This window comes from Bufo bufo, chromosome 1 (genome assembly GCF_905171765.1).
Source record: "Bufo bufo chromosome 1, aBufBuf1.1, whole genome shotgun sequence".
Taxonomy (NCBI): Eukaryota; Metazoa; Chordata; class Amphibia; order Anura; family Bufonidae; genus Bufo; species Bufo bufo.
The window spans coordinates 456,760,022-456,780,416 of record NC_053389.1 but is presented as its reverse complement, the minus strand read 5'-3'; the positions used below and the strand labels follow the sequence as shown (position 1 = coordinate 456,780,416).

General features: G+C 40.9%; 1 protein-coding gene across 1 annotated transcript in view; it reads right to left on the bottom strand.

Moving 5' to 3' along the window:
- Positions 1 to 968: 968 nt before the first annotated feature.
- The window catches only part of TMTC2 (transmembrane O-mannosyltransferase targeting cadherins 2), a 315,620-nt gene continuing 296,193 nt past the window's right edge, over positions 969 to 20,395 (bottom strand). The window contains exon 11 of the mRNA XM_040413087.1: positions 969 to 1,998. Within this exon, the coding sequence (XP_040269021.1) occupies positions 1,819 to 1,998 (180 nt within the window). The 3' untranslated portion in view covers positions 969 to 1,818. The remainder of the gene's footprint in view (positions 1,999 to 20,395) is intronic.

Genomic DNA, 20,395 nt, shown 5'->3' with positions numbered 1-20,395 from the left:
GACATTAATAGTAATTTATTTTCTCTTGAATTCTCCTGCCAGTGATCCATACAATTGTTTTCCAAAGACCATTCCCTTTGAACTATACATGAAACTGCTACATGAAATAGTACTTCAATGATTGTTGCACGTATCTTATAAGAACGATTGCCTGAATTACTATGGTATTCTGTAGTTTGTCCTATTTTCATGCAGTAAAGTAACACTGTAAAAAAACTGATAAGTGTATATAATGTCTAGTGCCTGAAAGAGCGGCGTAGAATGCAAAGTGAGAATCAATAAAATTTCATCAGATTTGCCAATATTATTCTTTTAAAGGGGGTGTCCCAATATAAACACATCTATCAACGGAATGGGGGATAATTGTCTGACTGTCAGGGGTCTGACCGTTTTAACCCTCACAGACCCCATCTTCCCTTCACTGAAAGGAGTGGCAGTTATACATGTGCACTCTGGGTCCACTCAATCCTATGAGACTGCCAGAGATACCCGGGTACAGGGCTTGGCTATCTGCAGCAAATGGAATGGCAGTGTGCATATATGGACACCTTTCCAGTCAAACCCAATTCATATGAGTGTATGACAGAACACTGGACCTCATTTGGCCCATAGAAACCAATCATAGTGTAACTTTTCAATTAAAGAAAACTGCAAGGTGAACACTAAATGGATGCTATGGTCAACAAGCCCTGCTTTTCTGTTAGTCAATTTGGATAAATGAGGCCGGTTGTTCTAATTCTGCTGGTTTATAGAAAAACACCAGAATAAACTGAAAGACTGCACTGGAACTAATAGAGAAATGTGACTGTGATTATATTAGGTAGGTAATAGTCTCATTCCCATACCACCCATATACGTTTCAGGAGTTATGAACACTTTTAGTTATTCTACAGCTGTGTAACAATAACTGCATCTTAAGCCAACGTTATATAGAAATCAGTAGAAGACAATATTGTGTGGATCAATCATTTTCATTCTTACAAAATAAATATTTTATTAGCCTCAACATAAAAGAAAATTGTATGGATTTTAAAACAGACACGGAAAGTAAAAAATAAAATAAAAAATCAGTTCCTTCATCACCTTCACTCACTACCACATATTAAACTTCCAGCAGAGGCAGGACATGGTTTGTGTCACTCTTTGATTTTTCCTTGTTAAAACAAACTGCCCAGTACTAAGTGTAACTATGATGGAGACAGAATATTAGATAGACTGATAATGGATTGTGATGCATTGCTTTTGTTAGAAGTCATTTATCATGGCTTGAGCTCAGTCACACACCCAAACAAACAGAAATAAGCAGATAATTTCAACAGAACGGGCGAGAAAGATCAACCCTACCGAAAACTGTTTGGTTTGGCAGAAAATAATTAGACAAAATATTTAATAAACTTAGTGAATTAGCTCTGTAATAGAATCAATGTAAACAGTTTTTTAGTATTGAAGTTACCTACAGTATATTGTTATACTTTGTATTACAATTTTAGAAACTACGTACTATCAATTTCAGCCTACCCAAGAATTATGCACAACCAGTTGCATTGTGAGGAAGACAGACCTCACTTTAAGTGCCTTTCATTATTCGGGCTAATGCAAGCATTTCCTAATCCCTTTTGGAAATTTTCCAATCCCTGTCATCATCATTTCCTTTTTTTTTTTATACATTAACAGCTACTTTGCCAAAAGGCAAAACACTTTCCTAACATCACGTGGGCTTTTCTGAGACTTGCAGGATGCCTAGCTGATAGCCCCTCTGATCCCTTCATGTCCAATATTAGAAACTAACATCTGATCAAAAGTCTCTAGTTCTCTTTGTCACGTTTTCGATGTCTTAAGACCTTGTTTCTCCATGATATTCCACAACTTGCGAAGGTTAGATTGAGTGATACCATCATCCGGCTTGAACTGAAGAGCTCGGAGGTAGTTGGCTTCTGCTTCTTCTAATTTACCATTGAGATGAAGAATGGCACCCAGATTCATCAAGGCAGCAGGATACTGGAAATAGAAAATTTAAATGAGATCAGCAAAAATGGTGACTTTAGTGCTTACATCCAAAAAAATTACGAATGCAATACCAGTCATATCCAAAGTTACGTATTCACTGAGGTTGATAAAAGACATGTCCAGTTTTACATTATTCATTGCTAAATAATTTATAATTATTATTGTCATTTATCATTAGATAAGCATCTAGCACTTTTTCAAATGCTGACATCTTCTGTATTTTTTTCTTTGGAAGACAGAAATCTAAATTAAATGTAAATGGGTAAACACTCAATTCTGCCACTGTTTTATGGGTTTCGGTTACAGGTCATTCACTAAGCAGTAAAGATGACATGTTAGCTTTATTCTTTGGGTCAGTATGATTACAGCGATATCAACAACTTTCTCTTTGTCATATTCTGACACCCATAACAATTTTAAATTTCCATCCATGGAACTGTATAAGGGAGTCATTTTTTGCGAGGCTTTCATTGATACCATTTTGGGGTATGTCCTTTTTGATCACTTTTATGAAATTTGTCTTGGGAAATGAACCAAATTGTCCATATTGAATTTTTTTTTCCCATTATGCTATTCACAATACGGGGTAAAGACTTCTTTCGTTTATTAGCTTTTGGAGGCGGAAGAGCCAATTAATTATTAATATTTTATTAAAATAGGGAAGGGGGAGGGTAATAAGAATTTTTAATTTAGGCTGGACTTAAAAGAAACTTAATGATAACAGGTCTGGGAGCTTCCACAATCCCCAGGCTTGCATAGAGGCCAAACGGCTTCCATAACCTCATCATTGGGAAGACGTCTGGCCACCAGTAGCAGCCCACTCCGGGTAAATGACCAATCAGAGGCCATGGTGAATTAACCACTGTGTCCGAGGGGTTAACAGCCTGTGATTGGAGTTAACAGTGGGTGGAAAACAGTATACTGTGCCAAACTGGTTCTATGAAACATGGAAGAGAAGAAGACACAGCTATGGGAGACACTTGCTCTGTAGAAGGGTTGAATGTTTGTTTCCTTTCTTCATTCTCAGAACTATCAATGACACATTTTGCACAAGATGTTTATACTAAATTTCAGTAAATACTGTATATCCCGAAAAGACAATTCTCCACGCAATTGCAAACAAATTTAAAAATTCTTTAAAAAAAAGACATGCACTCAATACTGTTAAATTAAAGCAACAAAAGAAACTTCTGGAGGGCCAAATTGTAAGAAAAATATTTCAAAGAATTCTTGCTTCAGAATGGATATGAAATATGAATTAGTTCCTGTGGTGCCTGTAGACTGTGTTCTCATTGGTATTTATAAGGCATATAAGTCTTCCCTGCTACAGTCCAGTATGTGACTGGGGTGAAAAGAGAAACGGGTTTCTGATGCAAAAAAATAAAGAACTGAGCAACTGTTACGGCTTAATGAAAAGTAATACCGAAGAAAGGCTTTTATAATCCATTCTCCCATACAAAAAGAAGCCTGAGCATTCAGCTATTTTTGGCAGAATTATAGCAAAGATAAAGGCAGATAAGTCTACTGATGAAAGAATAGAATGCAGTCAAACTCAAGTTTGGCATTTTCCTTCCTTAATTCTGTGGTATAGCAGTGACCTGCATCCTGTGGCTCTTCCAGCTGTTTTAAAACATCTCCTGACACGTCATAGCAGTTTTACAAGATATTTGAGGCTCTAAATTTCAAAAACATAAAATGAAAATCATTTGCGTCTGTGCAGGTAATATGAGGAACAAATGGTTTCTTCTTGATAATTCCCTCATAGTAACCGGAGGTGAGAGCAGCATTTACATGCAGCAATCATCGCCTCTGTATTGTGTCTAGGCAGCAGATCCTTGTTTACACAGAATGATCTCCTGCCCGGAAATATCATTCCCGTCACCGCCCGCTATTGGCTGCCCCTACCCCCAACACCGGATGTTTTCATCTGCGCATGGGGAGAAGCAGCGGCGGCCGTGTGGGGACCAGGAGCAACGCAGGTGCCGGAGAGCCAGGTAAGTCCATTGTGTGTGAGGGGCCCGGGCATATGGGGGGGGGGGGGGGGCATTTCAGGGGTCGGATAACCCCTTTAAGGTCCCAGCTCACCCCTGATCGACGGCATCTTTATACAGTGCAAACATTTTGAACAAGTGTTCCTAGAAATTCTCCTTCCCGATAATTGCCCCCATTGTCAGACCATGTAAAGGGGCCTTAAGGCTAGAACTCATCAGCAACACAGAGTTACCTATGATTCACAATAAAATGGAAGTCATTACTCACATAGACTTCAATATTTCCCAGCGTAAATGGAAAATGTGACAAAAGTGTGATGATGCTTACAACCTTTTTCTTAGTAGGAAACATGTAAATTGCGGTGTGAGTCATGGTAATGCTGCCATTTTCCCACAACCACAGTTGATCCGATGTCAAGTGCAATTCTATTCTTAAGTATATTTCTGTATCAAGGAGCGTATTTGACTATACGTCCATCCTGTCCAATTGGATATAACTCCATGCGCATTTTACTCTAGGGCTACAGTTTGAATTTTGCAACTTAGATTTACCAATTTCAACTTTCCATCTACAGCTGTAGGCCAGAGGAACATCTAAGAGAGCACAGCAGACATTCAACAGTTAAAACAGAAAAAAACTGAATTACGGAAAGTCACCGTAGATCCCGAGCCTTACTAATATAATTTTGCATGAAATAAATATCTTCATGTACGTTATGAAAGCCTGGATGAATATTAAACTTAACACTTTATATATATACAGACACCCAAAAAATTGTTTGCATCTTCACAGTGACTTTCCCTCTTAAAATGACAATGTCCAAATGCAATTACTGGTTGAAACTGGATTAAACACATCAAAGTAAATAACAGTCTTTCATAGAGTAATATTTACATGCAATTTAGGCTGCTGTACGGCAAAATGAACTAATTTATATCTCGTCATGGCCTGAAGCCATTGTCCTACAATGAAGTGTTCAAAGAACTAGCTAAGTCTCGAAAATTCCCATCTTTAATTTGATCTGAAACTTACAGCAACCATGGGAGTTCACGGGGAGGCTATTAACATCATAAGGCATAATATATTTAACTGAACTGTTATTTTCATTTGGAGTGCATCAACACTGCCCAAAGCAAAAGAAAACAAGCAATTCAAGAGAGATTTGCCGTCATTCTAAACTTGCCTGAACTACATATAGTAATTCATTTCCTAAAATGCTCTTTAGAAGCCCTGCTGCTAGCAGTCTATATGTCCGACAACCTTCCTCAGGCCCTATTATGTATGCCACTGATAAGGAAGACGATGGAGGCTGTTTCAGTGGCGAACTGCATTTCACTGCTCAGAGTTGTCCAGATATTGGGTAGGTCGGGGTACAAATAACATAAAAATAATGGGCAAACAATTATAGCAAGGCAAATATTGACACAATTTATCAATCTGGGTTTGAATCCAACCAAAGGCAACACCTGCATAGGATTTGTAGGTTTTCTTTGTACAAGTTTCCTCTAGGTTCACCGTTTTGAACCCGCTGTCCAATAATATAATGATAGGTTATGTGGCTTACTATGATATTGGCCCTAATTTGCATGTGAGATACAGAAAGCTAGATACTGGGGACAAGATCTGATGTGAGTGTGGACAACCTTTCACAACCATACAGTAAATGTTGGCACTACATAAGCAAACGGGAAATAAATAAAACAACACAAAATCTCTGTCTGCAACCACAAAATAATTTCATACCTTTTAGCTTAAGACAAAAACCAGTTATGTACCGACTAAAATAGAAGCAACACTCTATAGAGAAAATTATTGGGACACACTCACTGAATTCGTCTTTTTTTCAGTCCCATTGCAACAGGTGTATAAAATCCAGCACCTAGCCATGCAGTCGCCTTTACAAACATTTGTGAAAGAATGGGTCGTTCTAAAGAGCTCACTAAATTCCAGCATGGTACTGAATATGGTTACCACTGTTGCAACCAGTCTCTCTCTGCTGACTCTGCAGAGTTCCAAACCTTCTCTGGCATTAACATCAGCACAAAAACTATGCATCGGGAGCTTCATGGCATGGGTTTTCATGGCCAAGCAGGTGTTAAGAACACCGCTACTGACCTTTGGACCAGTGGAAACGTGTTCTGTATAGTGATGAATCATGCTTCTCTATCTAGTAGTATGATGGGCAAGTCTGGGTTTGGCGAGTGCCAGGAGAACAATACCAGCCTGACAGCAGTATGCCAACTGTAAAGTTTGGTGGAGGAGGGACAATGATATAGGGTTGTTTTTCAAAAGTTGGCCTAGCCTGGGATGAATGGGCAAAAATTCCCATAGACACACTGCAAAATATTGTGGAAAGCCATTTAAGCTGCGAATCGAGTCCAACTCCAAATTAATGTCTATGGATTTAGAATGGGATGTCATAAAAACTCCTGTAAGAGTGATGTCCCAATACTTTTTTCCATGCAGTGCTGCTAATGCAGGATTGCAGTGAGAGCAAGTATTTGGGTGGTGGGGTGGTAAATGTCCCTTATGCAGTGGAGAAAATGACACATGAGAATTAGAGTTATCCAAAACTTAACAATACCCCCCCTTAAAATGCCCAGACTTGCAATGCTGACCATACTTGTCCCCTACTGCCAGTTTCCTTCCCATTCTCCGGCAGTGGGGACCAGGTAAGTATGGTCAGCACTGTGGGTCCAGGCATTGTAGGGGACTGTTACATCTTGAATAGAGTATTTTTCACTATGAAGAGCATATAAACAAGGAGCAGCTAACAATATTACAAAGGTTGAAAAATATGTCCATCAAGTTCAACCTTTCTCAGATCAATTATACATCATTCAATGCTAAATTATTTATAACCCTCAATGTCATTTATCATTACTCCTCTATATCCAGGTGTGAACTGCCATTCTTCCAGAAGCAGAAAATTACCCCTGGTCCTTTCTGCGGGTCTTAAAATGAATAAAAAAATGTGCCAGAAAAACATATAACCATAAATAACATAGTAAATAATACTAGTGAGTTTCTTCATAAGGCTACATGCACAAGACCGTGTGTGTTTTGCGGTCTGCAAATTGCGGATCCGCCAAAAAAATGGAAGACGTTTTTTTTGCGGATCCATTGTAATAATGCCTATCCTTGTCCGCAAACTAGAAAAAAATAGGACAGGCGCTATTTTTTTTGCGGAGCAACGAAACTGACATACTGATGCGGACAGCACACAGTGTGCTGTCCGCGTTTTTTGCGGAACCATTGAAATGAATGGGTCCGCATCCTATCCGCAAAATAAAAAAGGAACGGACAAGGATACAAACAACGTTCGTGTGCATGTAGCCTAAGGCAAAGGAATACATAATACCAAGTGAATTCTGTAATAGTCATACAATGCAAGTATAACTGTGCTCATCCAGAACACAGAGATAAGCAAGCAGTGTAAAAGTAGGATATCCGCAATCTCTTAGGAAATGGAAAGCAAAGTGACTTTTCTAACATGAATAATGTAGGAAATCCCAAGATAGACATTTGTGGACTTCAGGAAAGTTTACACAATTATTACACATTTCTTTCATTTTCGACCAATTCAGCAGTGCAGTTAGGGTAGATTTTTGCAATTACAGCTAATCTTCATTGACATTTACCTCTTCAGTGGTCATGCTCAAAGGCTCATAGTGCGCCCTGAATTCTGTTTACATAAAGGCAATCTGTCTAAATGTCTGTAAACTGATCGCATACAACCCTAACACAGTGATTGCAAAAGAGGAAGTTATCCTATACTTGAGAGGCTTCCAATTAAACTACTGATTCCCTGTGGGATTGTTTTGTCAAATTAACTATATTCCAACATCACATGAATTGGTTTCCGTATTACAAACAGAATATAGTCTAATTGCTAAAGAATGTAAATTGATACATGCTGTGTATATACTTACCGCATGCATACATACCGTACATATATACATACATGCACACACTGTCCTCACTGATGTAATTTGTATGCATTTTGTGTTATCTACCTATTATTGATACTTTCATATGGCTATTATGCCTTGTGAGCTCAAATCGATTAGACATGTAGATCTTCTAATAAGTCATCTAGTAAAACTGAAATCAGTAGTATAACCATATATATTCACACATTCTTCTTCTAGCCTTTAGGTCTTTCCCAATCCTTCTGAACATTTTATGATGGGTATTTTTGTACCATAAATCATTATTACAGCTGTCCACAGATTCCTACCCGGTTCAACAAGGGTTCAGATATTGTTAGCTATAAAGACATGGGTGCACACGCAAAGTAGTTTGCCACCGTTTGATTTCCCCACAGTAAAGGCTCATTCACACAACTGTATGAATGGCGCATCCGTTCCGCAATTTTGCGGAAGGGTGCGGGCCCATTCATTTCAATGGGTCTGCAAAACATGTGAGTAGCACACCGTGTGCTGTCCGCATCTGTTGCTCCATTCCGTGGCCCCGCAAAAAAGATAGAACGTTGTTGTCCGCAATCACGGACAACAATAGGCATATCTATAATAGGCCGTCTGTTCTGTAAATTGCGGAACGCACACGGGCGGCATCCGTGTTTTGCAGAGCCGCAATTTGTGGACCGCAAAACACGGCGCGGTCATGTGAATGCGCACTAAATGGTTCACAGCTATAATCTCTATAGCATATGAACAGAAAAGGCTCAATAAGGAAACAGGTGCAATATTCCTGTAGAGAAGTTAATGATATAATTTAAGGGATGATGTAAAAAAAATAATTCTCACAAAGAATTTCGATATATAAATAACTTAGTCAATTGGGGAGTTATTACCTTTTAATTTACCATACCTTGTATTGTAATACAGGAAAAAATTGAAAATTGAAAAAAATATATACATTTACCTTTTTTTGTGTTTTTGAGGCATTCCCTGTGTGCTAAAAATTATTATCTTTATTGTAAGGGTCAGCATGATTACAGCAATACCAAATTTACAGTATATCTTTTTATACTTTACTACTTAAAGGGGTTGTCCGGGTTCAGAGCTGAACTCGGACATACCCTTATTTTCACCCAGGCAGCTCCCCTGAGGCTAGCATAGGAGCATCTCATGCTCCGATGCACTCCCTTGCCCTGCGCTAAATGGCGCAGGGCACGAGTTCTTTTGTTTTCAATAACACACTGCCGGGTCGAAACTTCCGCCCGGCAGTGTGTTCGGTGACATCACCGGCTCTGATGGGCGGGCTTTAGCGCTGCCCTAGCCGTTTTACTGGCTAGGGCAGCGCTAAATCCCGCCAATCAGTGCCGGTGACGTCACCGGGCTTCCTGCCAGCCCTATGGAGAGCCCGGTACGTCACCAGATCTCCAAAAAATGCCTTTGCCCTGCGCGATTTAGCGCAGGGCAAAGGAGAGCATCGGAGCATGAACTGCTCCGATGCTCCTGTCACGGGGGCGGCCAGGGTGAAAATGGAGGTATGTCTGGGTTCAGCTCTGAACCCCTTTGAAAAATACATTTGCTTTGTGTCATCATATTCTGACTCCGTATTTAATATTTCCATTTACAAAACTGTGCATGGCCTTTTATTTTGCGGGGGCAAACTGTGGCTTTTATTAGTACCATTTTGGGTACATAGGCCTTTTTTATCATGTTCAAAATTTTTGCCTGGAGGGTAAGGTGAATAAAAACAGCAAATCAGGTATTTTTTTTACCTAGAGTGTTTATCGTGCAAGATAAATGCTCATATTTTTTTACCACTCAAATAAGAAGAAAGCAGCACTCCAAAAGTTTTTAAGATTTATTCACCCAGTGTGAAAGCAACATTTTCAACTGAGTGACTCGAAGCTCTCAAAAATAGAATATTGTAATTCGATACCTTTTAATGACTAACTAAAATAAATGTGTCATAAGGCAGGCTTTCAAGACTCTCAGGGCCCTTCTTCAGGAGTGGACCTCAGAGTCTTGAAAGCTTTCCTTATAATATAATTTATTTTAGCCATTAAAAGGTATCAAATTACAATATTTTAAATAATTTCTCTTTTTGAGAGCATCAAGACTTATTATTACTGGCTAACACTGTACCCAAACCTTTTTCTTTTGACCAACTGAGGGTCAGCTGGGTGGATAAATCCACTTTTGTGCTTACAGCTTTTTGTAGTGCTGCTTTTACTATTTCAGTGGGCACTGTGATGGTACAATATGTTCACATGGCTAAAATCTGCCACTAATTCAGCAGCGGAAAACGGATGGTTTTCACTGCTAAATCTACATTCAAAACTCACCAGCCACCTTGTGCAAACAGTGTAAAATGGTAGTTTTTTTCAGTAGCTGATTTGAAAAACGCTTGAGAAGTGACGTTACTTCTTGGAAGCAGATTTGATTATGGAATTCATAGAAGTCAATGGGGAAGCAGAAAATCCTCAACCAAACATTCTTCTAATACTCTTGTAAAAACTCCTCTAAGGCTAGGTTCACACTGAGTTTTTTTGGACGAGGATTTGAAGAAGTTCTGCCTGCAGGATTTTCAGCTAAAACAAGAAATGGATCCAGCCTAAAACCTCCACCAAATTTGCCACCAAAAACTACCTATTTTAAGTTAGCAATCTGCTACTGATTACAGTCTACAGTGATTATGTCTTCCTACTATACCCATTCTGCCATTATGACATACATGTATGTCAAATGTTTAGAAAAGTTAAGCATATATGAAATTGAAATAAAAAGAAAAAGGAGTCTGAGAGATAACCATGAGATGTATAACATGAGAAGCATGGAGGAAGCTACACTGGAAAATAATACATAGAGCTTGTGTACTGAAGACCATCACTTCGGCCTCTCTGGTGGGTGGGATTGCAGAAGTGTGCATGGAAAATAGCACAAAGAACTTGCATACTGCAGGCCATCACTCTGGCCTCTCTGGTGGCTGGGATCACAGAAGCGCGCTAGACATGAATGCACAGCAGCTTTCATACTGGCCACTTAGCATCAGTGCTGGTAGTCTGTGTAGAACAGCTCCAGGGCACGTGCAGTATGGAAGTAGCTCTACAGAGCTACTTCACGGCAACTCATAGCAGCTCAGGCTTGAAAACGTGCTGACACAGGCAAGCGGCGGGATGTCATCCTAGCGCTACTTGCCTGTGCCATAAAACTTTCAGTCAACACCACCCTACATATCATGAAGTTTGGGGCTGGTGAGTAGTAGAATCCCTGAACTGGTGAGGTGGAGTAACCCCTTTAATGGAGCATCACTTTGTGAGGGAGAACACTTGTGGAATCATTGTGTGGGAGCCACTTAAGGGGACATCACTCAGGTCACTTAGAGGGCATCCCTTTGTGTAGGGGGTGCTCCTACTGTGATTGGGGCAGTTAAGGGCATCATACTGTGCAGGACGGCCTAAAAGGGGCATCATACTGTGTCAGGGGCACTAAAGGCGCATCATACTTTGTGGAAGCACCAAGGGATCATCCTGTTGTGAAGGGGGTTCTTATGGGACATCCAACTGTATGGAGGGCACCATACTGTGTGGTGAGGCACTAAGGAGGCATCATACTATGTAGAGGGAACTAAAGGGGCATCATAATGTCTGAGGTGCACTAAGGTGCATTACTAATGTGTGGTGGCACTAAGGGGATATTCTTATTGTGCTGGGGCACTAAGGGTGCACCATTACTGTGTGAGGAGCACATAGGAGACTGAGTAGGATTAAAAGCATGGCTTATTGTAAGCCAATGGTGCTGTCCCTCCTTATACCCTACTGAAGATCCAGGTATGTGGACCTTTACAAAAAGTACTTGAGTACCTCTGACCTACAAAGAAATTGGCATTCATCTATTCAGTTGCAACAGTCATTTTGCAGAAATGCTGCAGAAGTGACAAATAGTAAGTGCAGACAGTTTTTCATGAATACTTTCTGAGAAGCTTATTCAAAGCTGTCCCTTTGCAATTGATAGAAGATGCTGAAAGATGGTACATAATCAGTGTCTGAAGAGCTAATTCATAAGTGATGGGAATGACCGCACTTTTGTACACAAGCCTCTGAAAAAAATATAGAAATAAATACATATTTACATATTATCTACTAAAAATGATTAGTTTAAACAATGCTTTAAACTAAAATAAAATCAATCTTATCACAAGCAACTAAAATAGCATTTAGCAGAAACAGCAAATATACCAAAGGTGGCTTCTGACTTTTAACACTGAGCTTTCACTGTGTAATAGGAAGTTCCCCTTTCTATATCCACACATTTAGCACTATTATCACCAGATCTGGCTGCAAATTAGAAAATGCAGACTGAAGTGCTTATTTCATGCTGTGAAAATGTTAAATGGCATGAAACCTTATAATTATCACATGAGCATGTGCTAACCGTCTCTTAATTTAAATAGGCTCACAAAGAGGATAGGGGCAAGGTGCCTGATCCTGTTATGCCACAAATCACTTATGAAGGAATCTAGCAGCTGTTTTGCAAAACCCATTAACATCATTATGCAGCTATTTACACTGCTATAGGAATGAGAGATCTTCTGAAGCTGTATCTTTCAAAAGCGTGTTGCTACTTTACTGCCCTGGAATACGCGTTTTCTTCTGTGAGTATCAGTAAGAAGCTATGGAAACTTAGAGTACTTTCACACTAGCGTCAGAAGAATCCGGCAGGCAGTTCAGTTGCCGGAACTGTCTGCTGGATCCGGAAATTCGTATGCAAACGAAGACTTATTCATTGAAATAGCGGATCCGTCTTTCCGGTATTTATTTTTTCACAGCTAGAAAACACTGCGCATGCGCAGACAGGAAAACCGGATCCTGCTATGCGGTAATTTCCAGAAATGGAAATTAATGCCGGATCCGGTAGTGTTCCAGGATTTTGGCAAATACCGTACAAGGGACGGAACGGAAGACATCCTGATGCATACTGACTGGATTGCATTCCATTCAGAATGCATTGGGACAAAACTGATGCTTTTTTCTTTCTTCCCGGTATTGAGACCCTTTACCGGATTTCAATACCGGAAAAGAATAACCCTAGTGTGAAAGTACCCTTAAGGGGGTGATGTGTCTGATAACAGGGAGTCTGTAAGCCCGGGACTCCTAGAGATCATGAAATCATCCATGAGGTTGGTGAGGGGTACCGCAGACATAGAAGTGAATTAATCGGTGGTCATACATGCGCACCACCACTCCTTTGCCATGATTGCTGGGAGTCCCAGCGGTCAGATGCTTATAGATGTGGAATAAGTCTTTTAAGTGGGAAAACTTCTTTAAAGCAGTTGTCTAATTTAGAAAATCCCTTCTCAAATGCATTGCTTTGATCATATTTTGTCTCGTATTACAATTAAAACTAAGAAATATATAAAGAAATCTTTTTTATGTGACCCAGAAGCTCAGTCCTCAATGTCCTGTCTCTGGAGTTGTAGGATAACTGGCTAGAGCAGGAACCTCTCCGCTCTGTTCTATGTGCAGCAGGACGAAAAGACTGTTAATCCCTACGTCGTTTGGACAGACCCACCTCCTACATCAGCCAAGATGGAACAGATCAGATGGAAATTAACCCATAAATTCTCTGCAGGATTTCTACAATACTGTTTGTGTGCCGACCATTTTCAGAAGCGCTACTTTAGTGAATGAAGAATGTGTAGCCACCTCTGCATTACTGGTCGTTCTAGGAATAGAAGCAGGTCTCACACCAACACCTGTTGGACTTTTATGGCATATCCGGTGGGTATGCTATAAATGTCCCAGATGGGAATACTCTTTAAGACTTGACACATAAGAGGGATCCTAAAAAATATTTTACACATCTGCTTTCAGGTACTGAATTCCTTGAACATATGGATTCCCAAATAGGATCTCTCTTCTTTGTCGGTGTTCTGGAAATATTTGCTGACAACCCCTGTGAGAGCTATGATATGTTTGGTAATAAAAAAAACACACAGTGGATGGACCTTCTGTTATATTAACCCCTTCAACCCTGGGCCTGTTTTCACCTTCCTGCCCAGGCCATTTTTTGCAAATCTGACATGTGTCACTTTATGTGGTGATAACTTTAAAACGCTTTTACTTATACAGGCCATTCTGAGATTGTTTTCTCGTCACATATTGTACTTCATGACAGTGGTAAAAATAAGTAAAAAAAAAAAACATTTTTATTCATAAAAAATACCAAATTTACCCAAAATTTTGAAAAATTTGCAAATTTTAAAATTTCTATTTCTCTACTTTTATAATAGATAGTAATACCTTCAAAAATAGTAATTATTTTACATTCCCCATATGTCTACTTCATGTTTGGATCATTTTGAAAATGACATAGAATTTTTTGGGGAAGTTAGAAGGCTTAGAAGTATGGAAGCAAATCTTGAAATTTTTTGGAAAATTTCCAAAACCCACTTTGACGTCACTTTGTGAGGCTTACATATTAGAAACCACCCAAAAATTACACACTTTTAGAAACTACACCACTCAAGGTATACAAAACTGATTTTACAAACTTTGTTAACCCTTTAGGTGTTCCACAAGAATTGATGGAAAATGGAGATGAAATTTCCGAATTTCCCTTTTTTGGCAGATTTTACATTTTAATAAATTTTTTCCAGTAGCAAAGCAAGGGTTAACAGCCAAATAAAACTCAATATTTATTACCCTGATTCTGCGGTTTACAGAAACACCCCACATGTGATCGTAAACTGCTGTACGGGCACACAGCAGGGCGCAGAAGGAAAGGAACGCCATATGGTTTTTGCAAGGCAAATTTAGCTGAACTGGTTTTTAAATGCCATGTCCCATTTGAAGCCCCCCTGATGCACCCCTACAGTAGAAACTCAAAAAAGTGACCACATTTTGGAAACTACGGGATAAGGTGCCAGTTTTATTGGTACTATTTTGGGGTACATATGTTTTTTTATTGCTCTATATTACGTTTTTTGTGAGGCAAGGTAGCAAAAAAATTAATGTTTTGGCACCGTTTTTATTTTTTTTATTTTCACAGCGTTTACCTGAGGGATTAGGTCATGTGACTTTTTTATAGATCAGATCGTTACGCACGTGGCAATACCTAATATGTATACTTTTTCTTATTTATTTAAGTTTTACACAATAATAGCATTTTTGAAAACGAAATAATGATATTTTAGGGTCTTTTTTTTTTTTACGGTGTTCACCTGAGTTGTTAGGTAACAGCTGGTTGTTACGGACGTGGGGATACCTAATATGTATATATTTTTTTTACGTATTTCACTTTAGCACAATAATAGCAGTTTTGAAACAACAAAAAAATATGTTTTAGTGTCTCCATGTTCTGAGAGCAATAGTTTTTTTTTATTTTTTGGGCGATTGTCTTAGGTAGGGGCTAATTTTTTGCGGGATGAGGTGACGGTTTTATTAATACCATTTTGGGGGGCATACACCTTTTTGATCGCTTGGTGTTGCACTTTTTGTGATGTGAGGTGACAAAAAAGCCTTTTTTTTTACAGTTTTTAGATTTTTTTATGGTGTTTATCGGACTGGGTGGATCATGGATATATTTATAGAGCTGGTCATTACGGACGCGGCGATAACTAATATGTGTGTTTTTTTTTCTTTTCTGTTTTTTATTATAAAATAAGGGGAAAGGGGCGTTTTTTCTTTTTTACTTTATTAATTTTATTACTTTACTAATTTTATTAAAAACACTTTTTTTTTTTACTTTTTGTACTTTATGACATTACTTTTGGGGGTCTGGTCCCCTCTGCAATGCATTACAATACATCTGTATTGTAATGCATTGCCTGTTAGTGTATGACTCAGTGTCATACACTAACAGGTTGCCTAGGAGACCCAGCCTGAGGCTTGATCTCCTCGGCTACCATAGAAGGCAGTTCCCAATGCCATGCAAGGCATTGGGCAGCCTCTGCACGGCATCGGGCTGCCTTGTGTCGCATCGGGTCCCCGCCACAGCAGCGCGGGGACTCGATGTGATCATTCACCTGACACAAACCTCTTCCATGTTGCGGTCAGCGCGGACCGCGGCATAGAAGGGGTTAATCCGCCGGCATCGGATTTTACAGCGATGCCGGCGGATACAGCAGGGGCCCGGCTAACACTGACTGCCGGACCCCTGCACTGATCGCGCGCGCACTGCTCCGATGCCCGCGCGATCACTATGACGTACTATGTCAAATTGCGGGAAGTGGTTCCCATGACGTAACAGTACGTCAAAGGTCGGGTTAAATAGCCTTTTTTTCAAACCATCAGGACTGCCTAAAGAGAAGCAAAAGAATTGGTGCTCCCTGAAATAACCTATGCATTTTAGTAATAATGAAACTATGTTAATGCCCCTTTTTCTCGGCTGCTATGCTGATTTTTTATATTTTCCATTTTTCTTGCTGCTAAAGATATGCAACAAATGTCTGCCATTACATAATGGAACATACTTTAAGAACAGTGTGATGTTGATGAAAATCATACATCAGAGAAAGCAAGCTGTGTTAAGACCGGGTCAGACAGGCCTTGCAGGTAGCACTATTTATTTTAGATGAAGACACGCGAGTGCCAACTATCTAAAGATGGTGGCTTGGGCCTTCTGGATTTTGGTAGCTTTTGTTTCATATGCTTTAGGCGAGACTTCAAAGACTTATCTTATTGTGACTTCATAGCCAGATGTGGAAGAACCTTAAAAGTGATTTCAGTCAAAGATTATCCATTCACAGTTTTCCATCAGGAGCTCGAGGCATATGTTGGTTGGGGAGTAACTTGACGGGCACATGCACGCAAAAGTTTTTTTTTTTTCTAGTAAGAAAATATACTTGTTTCACAGCAATATATAAAAGAACTGTATGAGCAGCAATTGTCTCATACATTTCTATTTTTGTTTCTGAGGAGGAACAGTCTAATAAGTCTATGTCCACATCTGTGCTTGTAATTCTGGAACTCTGTTCTGCCACAGGAACAGAATACTGGAATTAACTTATACGGCATATGCAAGACACCGCCGGCCACTCCACGGATCCCACTCACTTTAATGTGACAGCATTCTGCCAGAGGACCCTATTATAGTGAATGGGATCCATCAGGCGGTGGAGGTGTCCAGCATATGTCAGATATAGCAAGTCCAGTATTCTCTCCCTATGCTGGAACAGAATACCAGAATTGTGAATGTAGCTGTAGAGGGAAGTGGTATAATTGTGCATATATGTGTATATATATATATATGGCTAATATATACATATATATATATATATAGGTGTTGAATGGCCAAGTGGGATATGTATATATATCCCTAGATTCAATTCCCTATCAACTCTTATCAACAGTTCATCCCTCATGTTTAGAGAAAAACTTGTGTTGATAGCCTGTAGGATAACAGCTGATCAGTATCTAGTCATCTTTTTTCCAGGCCCCAAACAGTAGGATGGTCTCGTTTGCTGGTCACCTCAGGACAAAGAGATTGCAGACTCTCTGGCACCGTTTGTCAGAGGGCTTTCTAACCAGAGACATCATAAACCTGTTTCCACACCTCTGCCCCATGGCCAAACTCCATCCCCCCTATTATATAGTCCAGTATTTGGGACTAGGGGGGAGAGCTCTTGGGATTTGGGCATAAAGAGAGGCACACATGGTAGAGTGAACTTCAGTGGATGCAGCCCCATGGATGAGGGAGAACGATCCCCAGGAAAATGAGCAAGCGAGGATCTCTCCTGGGACGAGCAGTAGCTCCCTAGAGATGAGAACTGGCAGAGTATCATTAACCCCTATTGCACTGTCCTTCAGGTCCTTTACCACTGATAACCCCTTCTGCCCATATCCTTAACCCCTGAATTCCCTGCCCTGCAGAGCATTAACCCCTGCAATCCCTGATCCCCAGTTCTCCTGCATTCCCTTTGTGCAGCTCCAGCATTCCCTTGCTGGGCTGTATTAACCCCTATAGCAGTAACCCCTTCACTGCTGCTGCCCTGTACCCCTGCTGCAGTAACTCCCAGCAGCAGATTAACCCCTGTATTACACTAACCTGTTACCCACGGCTATATCCATGGCCTGCAAGTATTAACCCTTGCAGTGCCGCCATTTGTGTTTTACCCCTTGTACTCCGTAGGGACAGTGAGTAGCCAGGTGGGTGGGTTGCTGATATACGTATGTGTGTAAGTAAGTGTAATGTATAGATAGTGTGTGGGGTGGAATTGGGAATTGAATTGTGTAGTGTAGTTAGGTTTGTATATTATTATTTTGTTTATTATAGTGCCATTACTGTACTGTGGTGTGCGTCTATATGTATATATATTTATAACCATTGATCTATAAATATATATATAGATATAGCGTATAATTGGACTGTATACTAGTATTTTGTAATAAATATTTTCCCCCTCGCCTATGACAGACCTTGGATAGCGTCCGCCCCCTCCTCAGGACAGGAAACACAACCACTTTAAAGGAAGTACCAACCTCCCTCACGCCAGTTCTGATTCCCAACCACGCCAAGAAGAGCTGAGGGCGCCCCCTGTGAGTACTTATGAGGAGGGCCTACCCGGCGGCATAAGTCTTCTCAGGAAGCCGCTGCAGAGCCTGGACCTCTGACTGTTCCCACCGCTCCGGTCCCTTCTCCGTCGGGAGGTCTCCTGGACGCGCGGACCTCTGTGGTCGTGTCCGCTTGTTCGGCTGCCGGCGTCTATCGTCACTTTCGGTTCCAATTGCTGGTGCCGACGTCACTTCCGGTTCCTGGTGCCGACTTCACTTCCGGTTTTGGTTGCAGGAGGAAGCACAATGCTGTAGACCGGAAGTGGGGAGAGCTGGTGCGCGCCCGGCAGAGTTTAAGTTCAGCCAGCTCACACTGCTAGCTGGAGAAGAAGCTAGCAGTATGTCTTCATTTTTTGCTGACTAGAGAGTGAGATCATGGAACAGACGCAGCTCAGAACTCACTAAAACCACCAATGAATCTTAGGTACCGTGGTGAGGTAAGAGGGGTTAGTACCCCAAAATCTCTATAGCTTAAGTTTCTTATAAGGCTATTTTTATATTTAGGTTTCCAAGGAGAGTAGAAGGATTTCCAGATCTAAAGACAAAGGGTGTGCTATTTGTAAGAAAAAGTTACCCTCAGGCTGGGGAAAACCTATTTGTCAAGTCTGCGTGGGCAAGCTACTAGAGGATGAGGCCCCATCTCTTATGACAAGCCATAGGGTCCATTCACACGTCCGTTGTTTCTTTCCTGATCTGTTCCGTTTTTTGCTGAACAGATCTGGACCAGATCTGGACCCATTCATTTTCAATGGGTCCTGAAAAAAATCTGAAATTGAGCTGTCCGTTTTTTTCCAGGACCCATTGAAAATGAATGGGTCCAGATCTGGTCCAGATCTGTTCAGCAAAAAACGGAACAGATCAGGAAAGAAAAAACGGACGTGTGAATAAGGCCTAAAGCAGATGATCCGGGATAAAGTTAAGGAGTCGGTGAGGGAGTCGGTTAATAGCCTTCTGGAGAATCGCCCCAGCACCTCTGCAGCCGCTTCTATTCCCCTTCCAGCGACCAGGAACTGTTGTCAGGATTGGAGGAAGAGGGAGAAAGACCATCATCGGATGAATCCTTTGATGATCATGTAGCGGGAAAGCCACTTTTTCAGGCCGAAAATATTAGCTCCTTAGGCTACTTTCACACCTGCGTTCAGGTGTCCGCTCGTGAGCTCCGTTTGAAGGGGCTCACGAGCGGTCCTGAACGCAGCCGTTCAGCTCTAATGCATTCTCAGTGGAGGTGGATCCACTGAGAATGCATCCGCCTGCCAGCGCTCAGCCTCCGCTCAGTGAGCGGACACCTGAACGCTGCTTGCAATGTTCGGGTGTCCGCCTGGCCGTGCGGAGGCGAGCGGATCCGTCCAGACTTATAATGGAAGTCAATGGGGACGGATCTGCTTGAAGATGACACCATATGGCTCAATCTTCAAGCGGATCCGTTCCCCATTGACTTTCAATGTAAAGTCTGAACGGATCCGCTCAGGCTACTTTCAGACTTAGAAAATTTTCCAAGTTATAATGCAGACGGATCCGTTCTGAAAGGATGCAAACGTCTGCATTATAGGAGCGGATCCGTCTGATGAAACATCAGACGGATCCGCTCCGAACGCTAGTGTGAAAGTAGCCTTACTCAGAGTAGTGAGAGCCACCATGGGGTTGGATGATTGTAAAGAGCCACAGACGGATCCGCTCCGAACGCTAGTGTGAAAGTAGCCTTACTCAGAGTAGTGAGAGCCACCATGGGGTTGGATGATTGTAAAGAGCCACAGTCTGTTAGAGACTCCATGTTTGAACGTCTGGGCCCTAGAAAGATTAAGGGTTTTGATGTCCATGAAAATATTGCCGCTGTTATCAAAAAAGAGTGGAGTAGACCAGATAGAAAAAATGTTATTCTCTCTGCCTTAAAACGAAAATACCCGTTTGATGATGATGTTTCGGCCT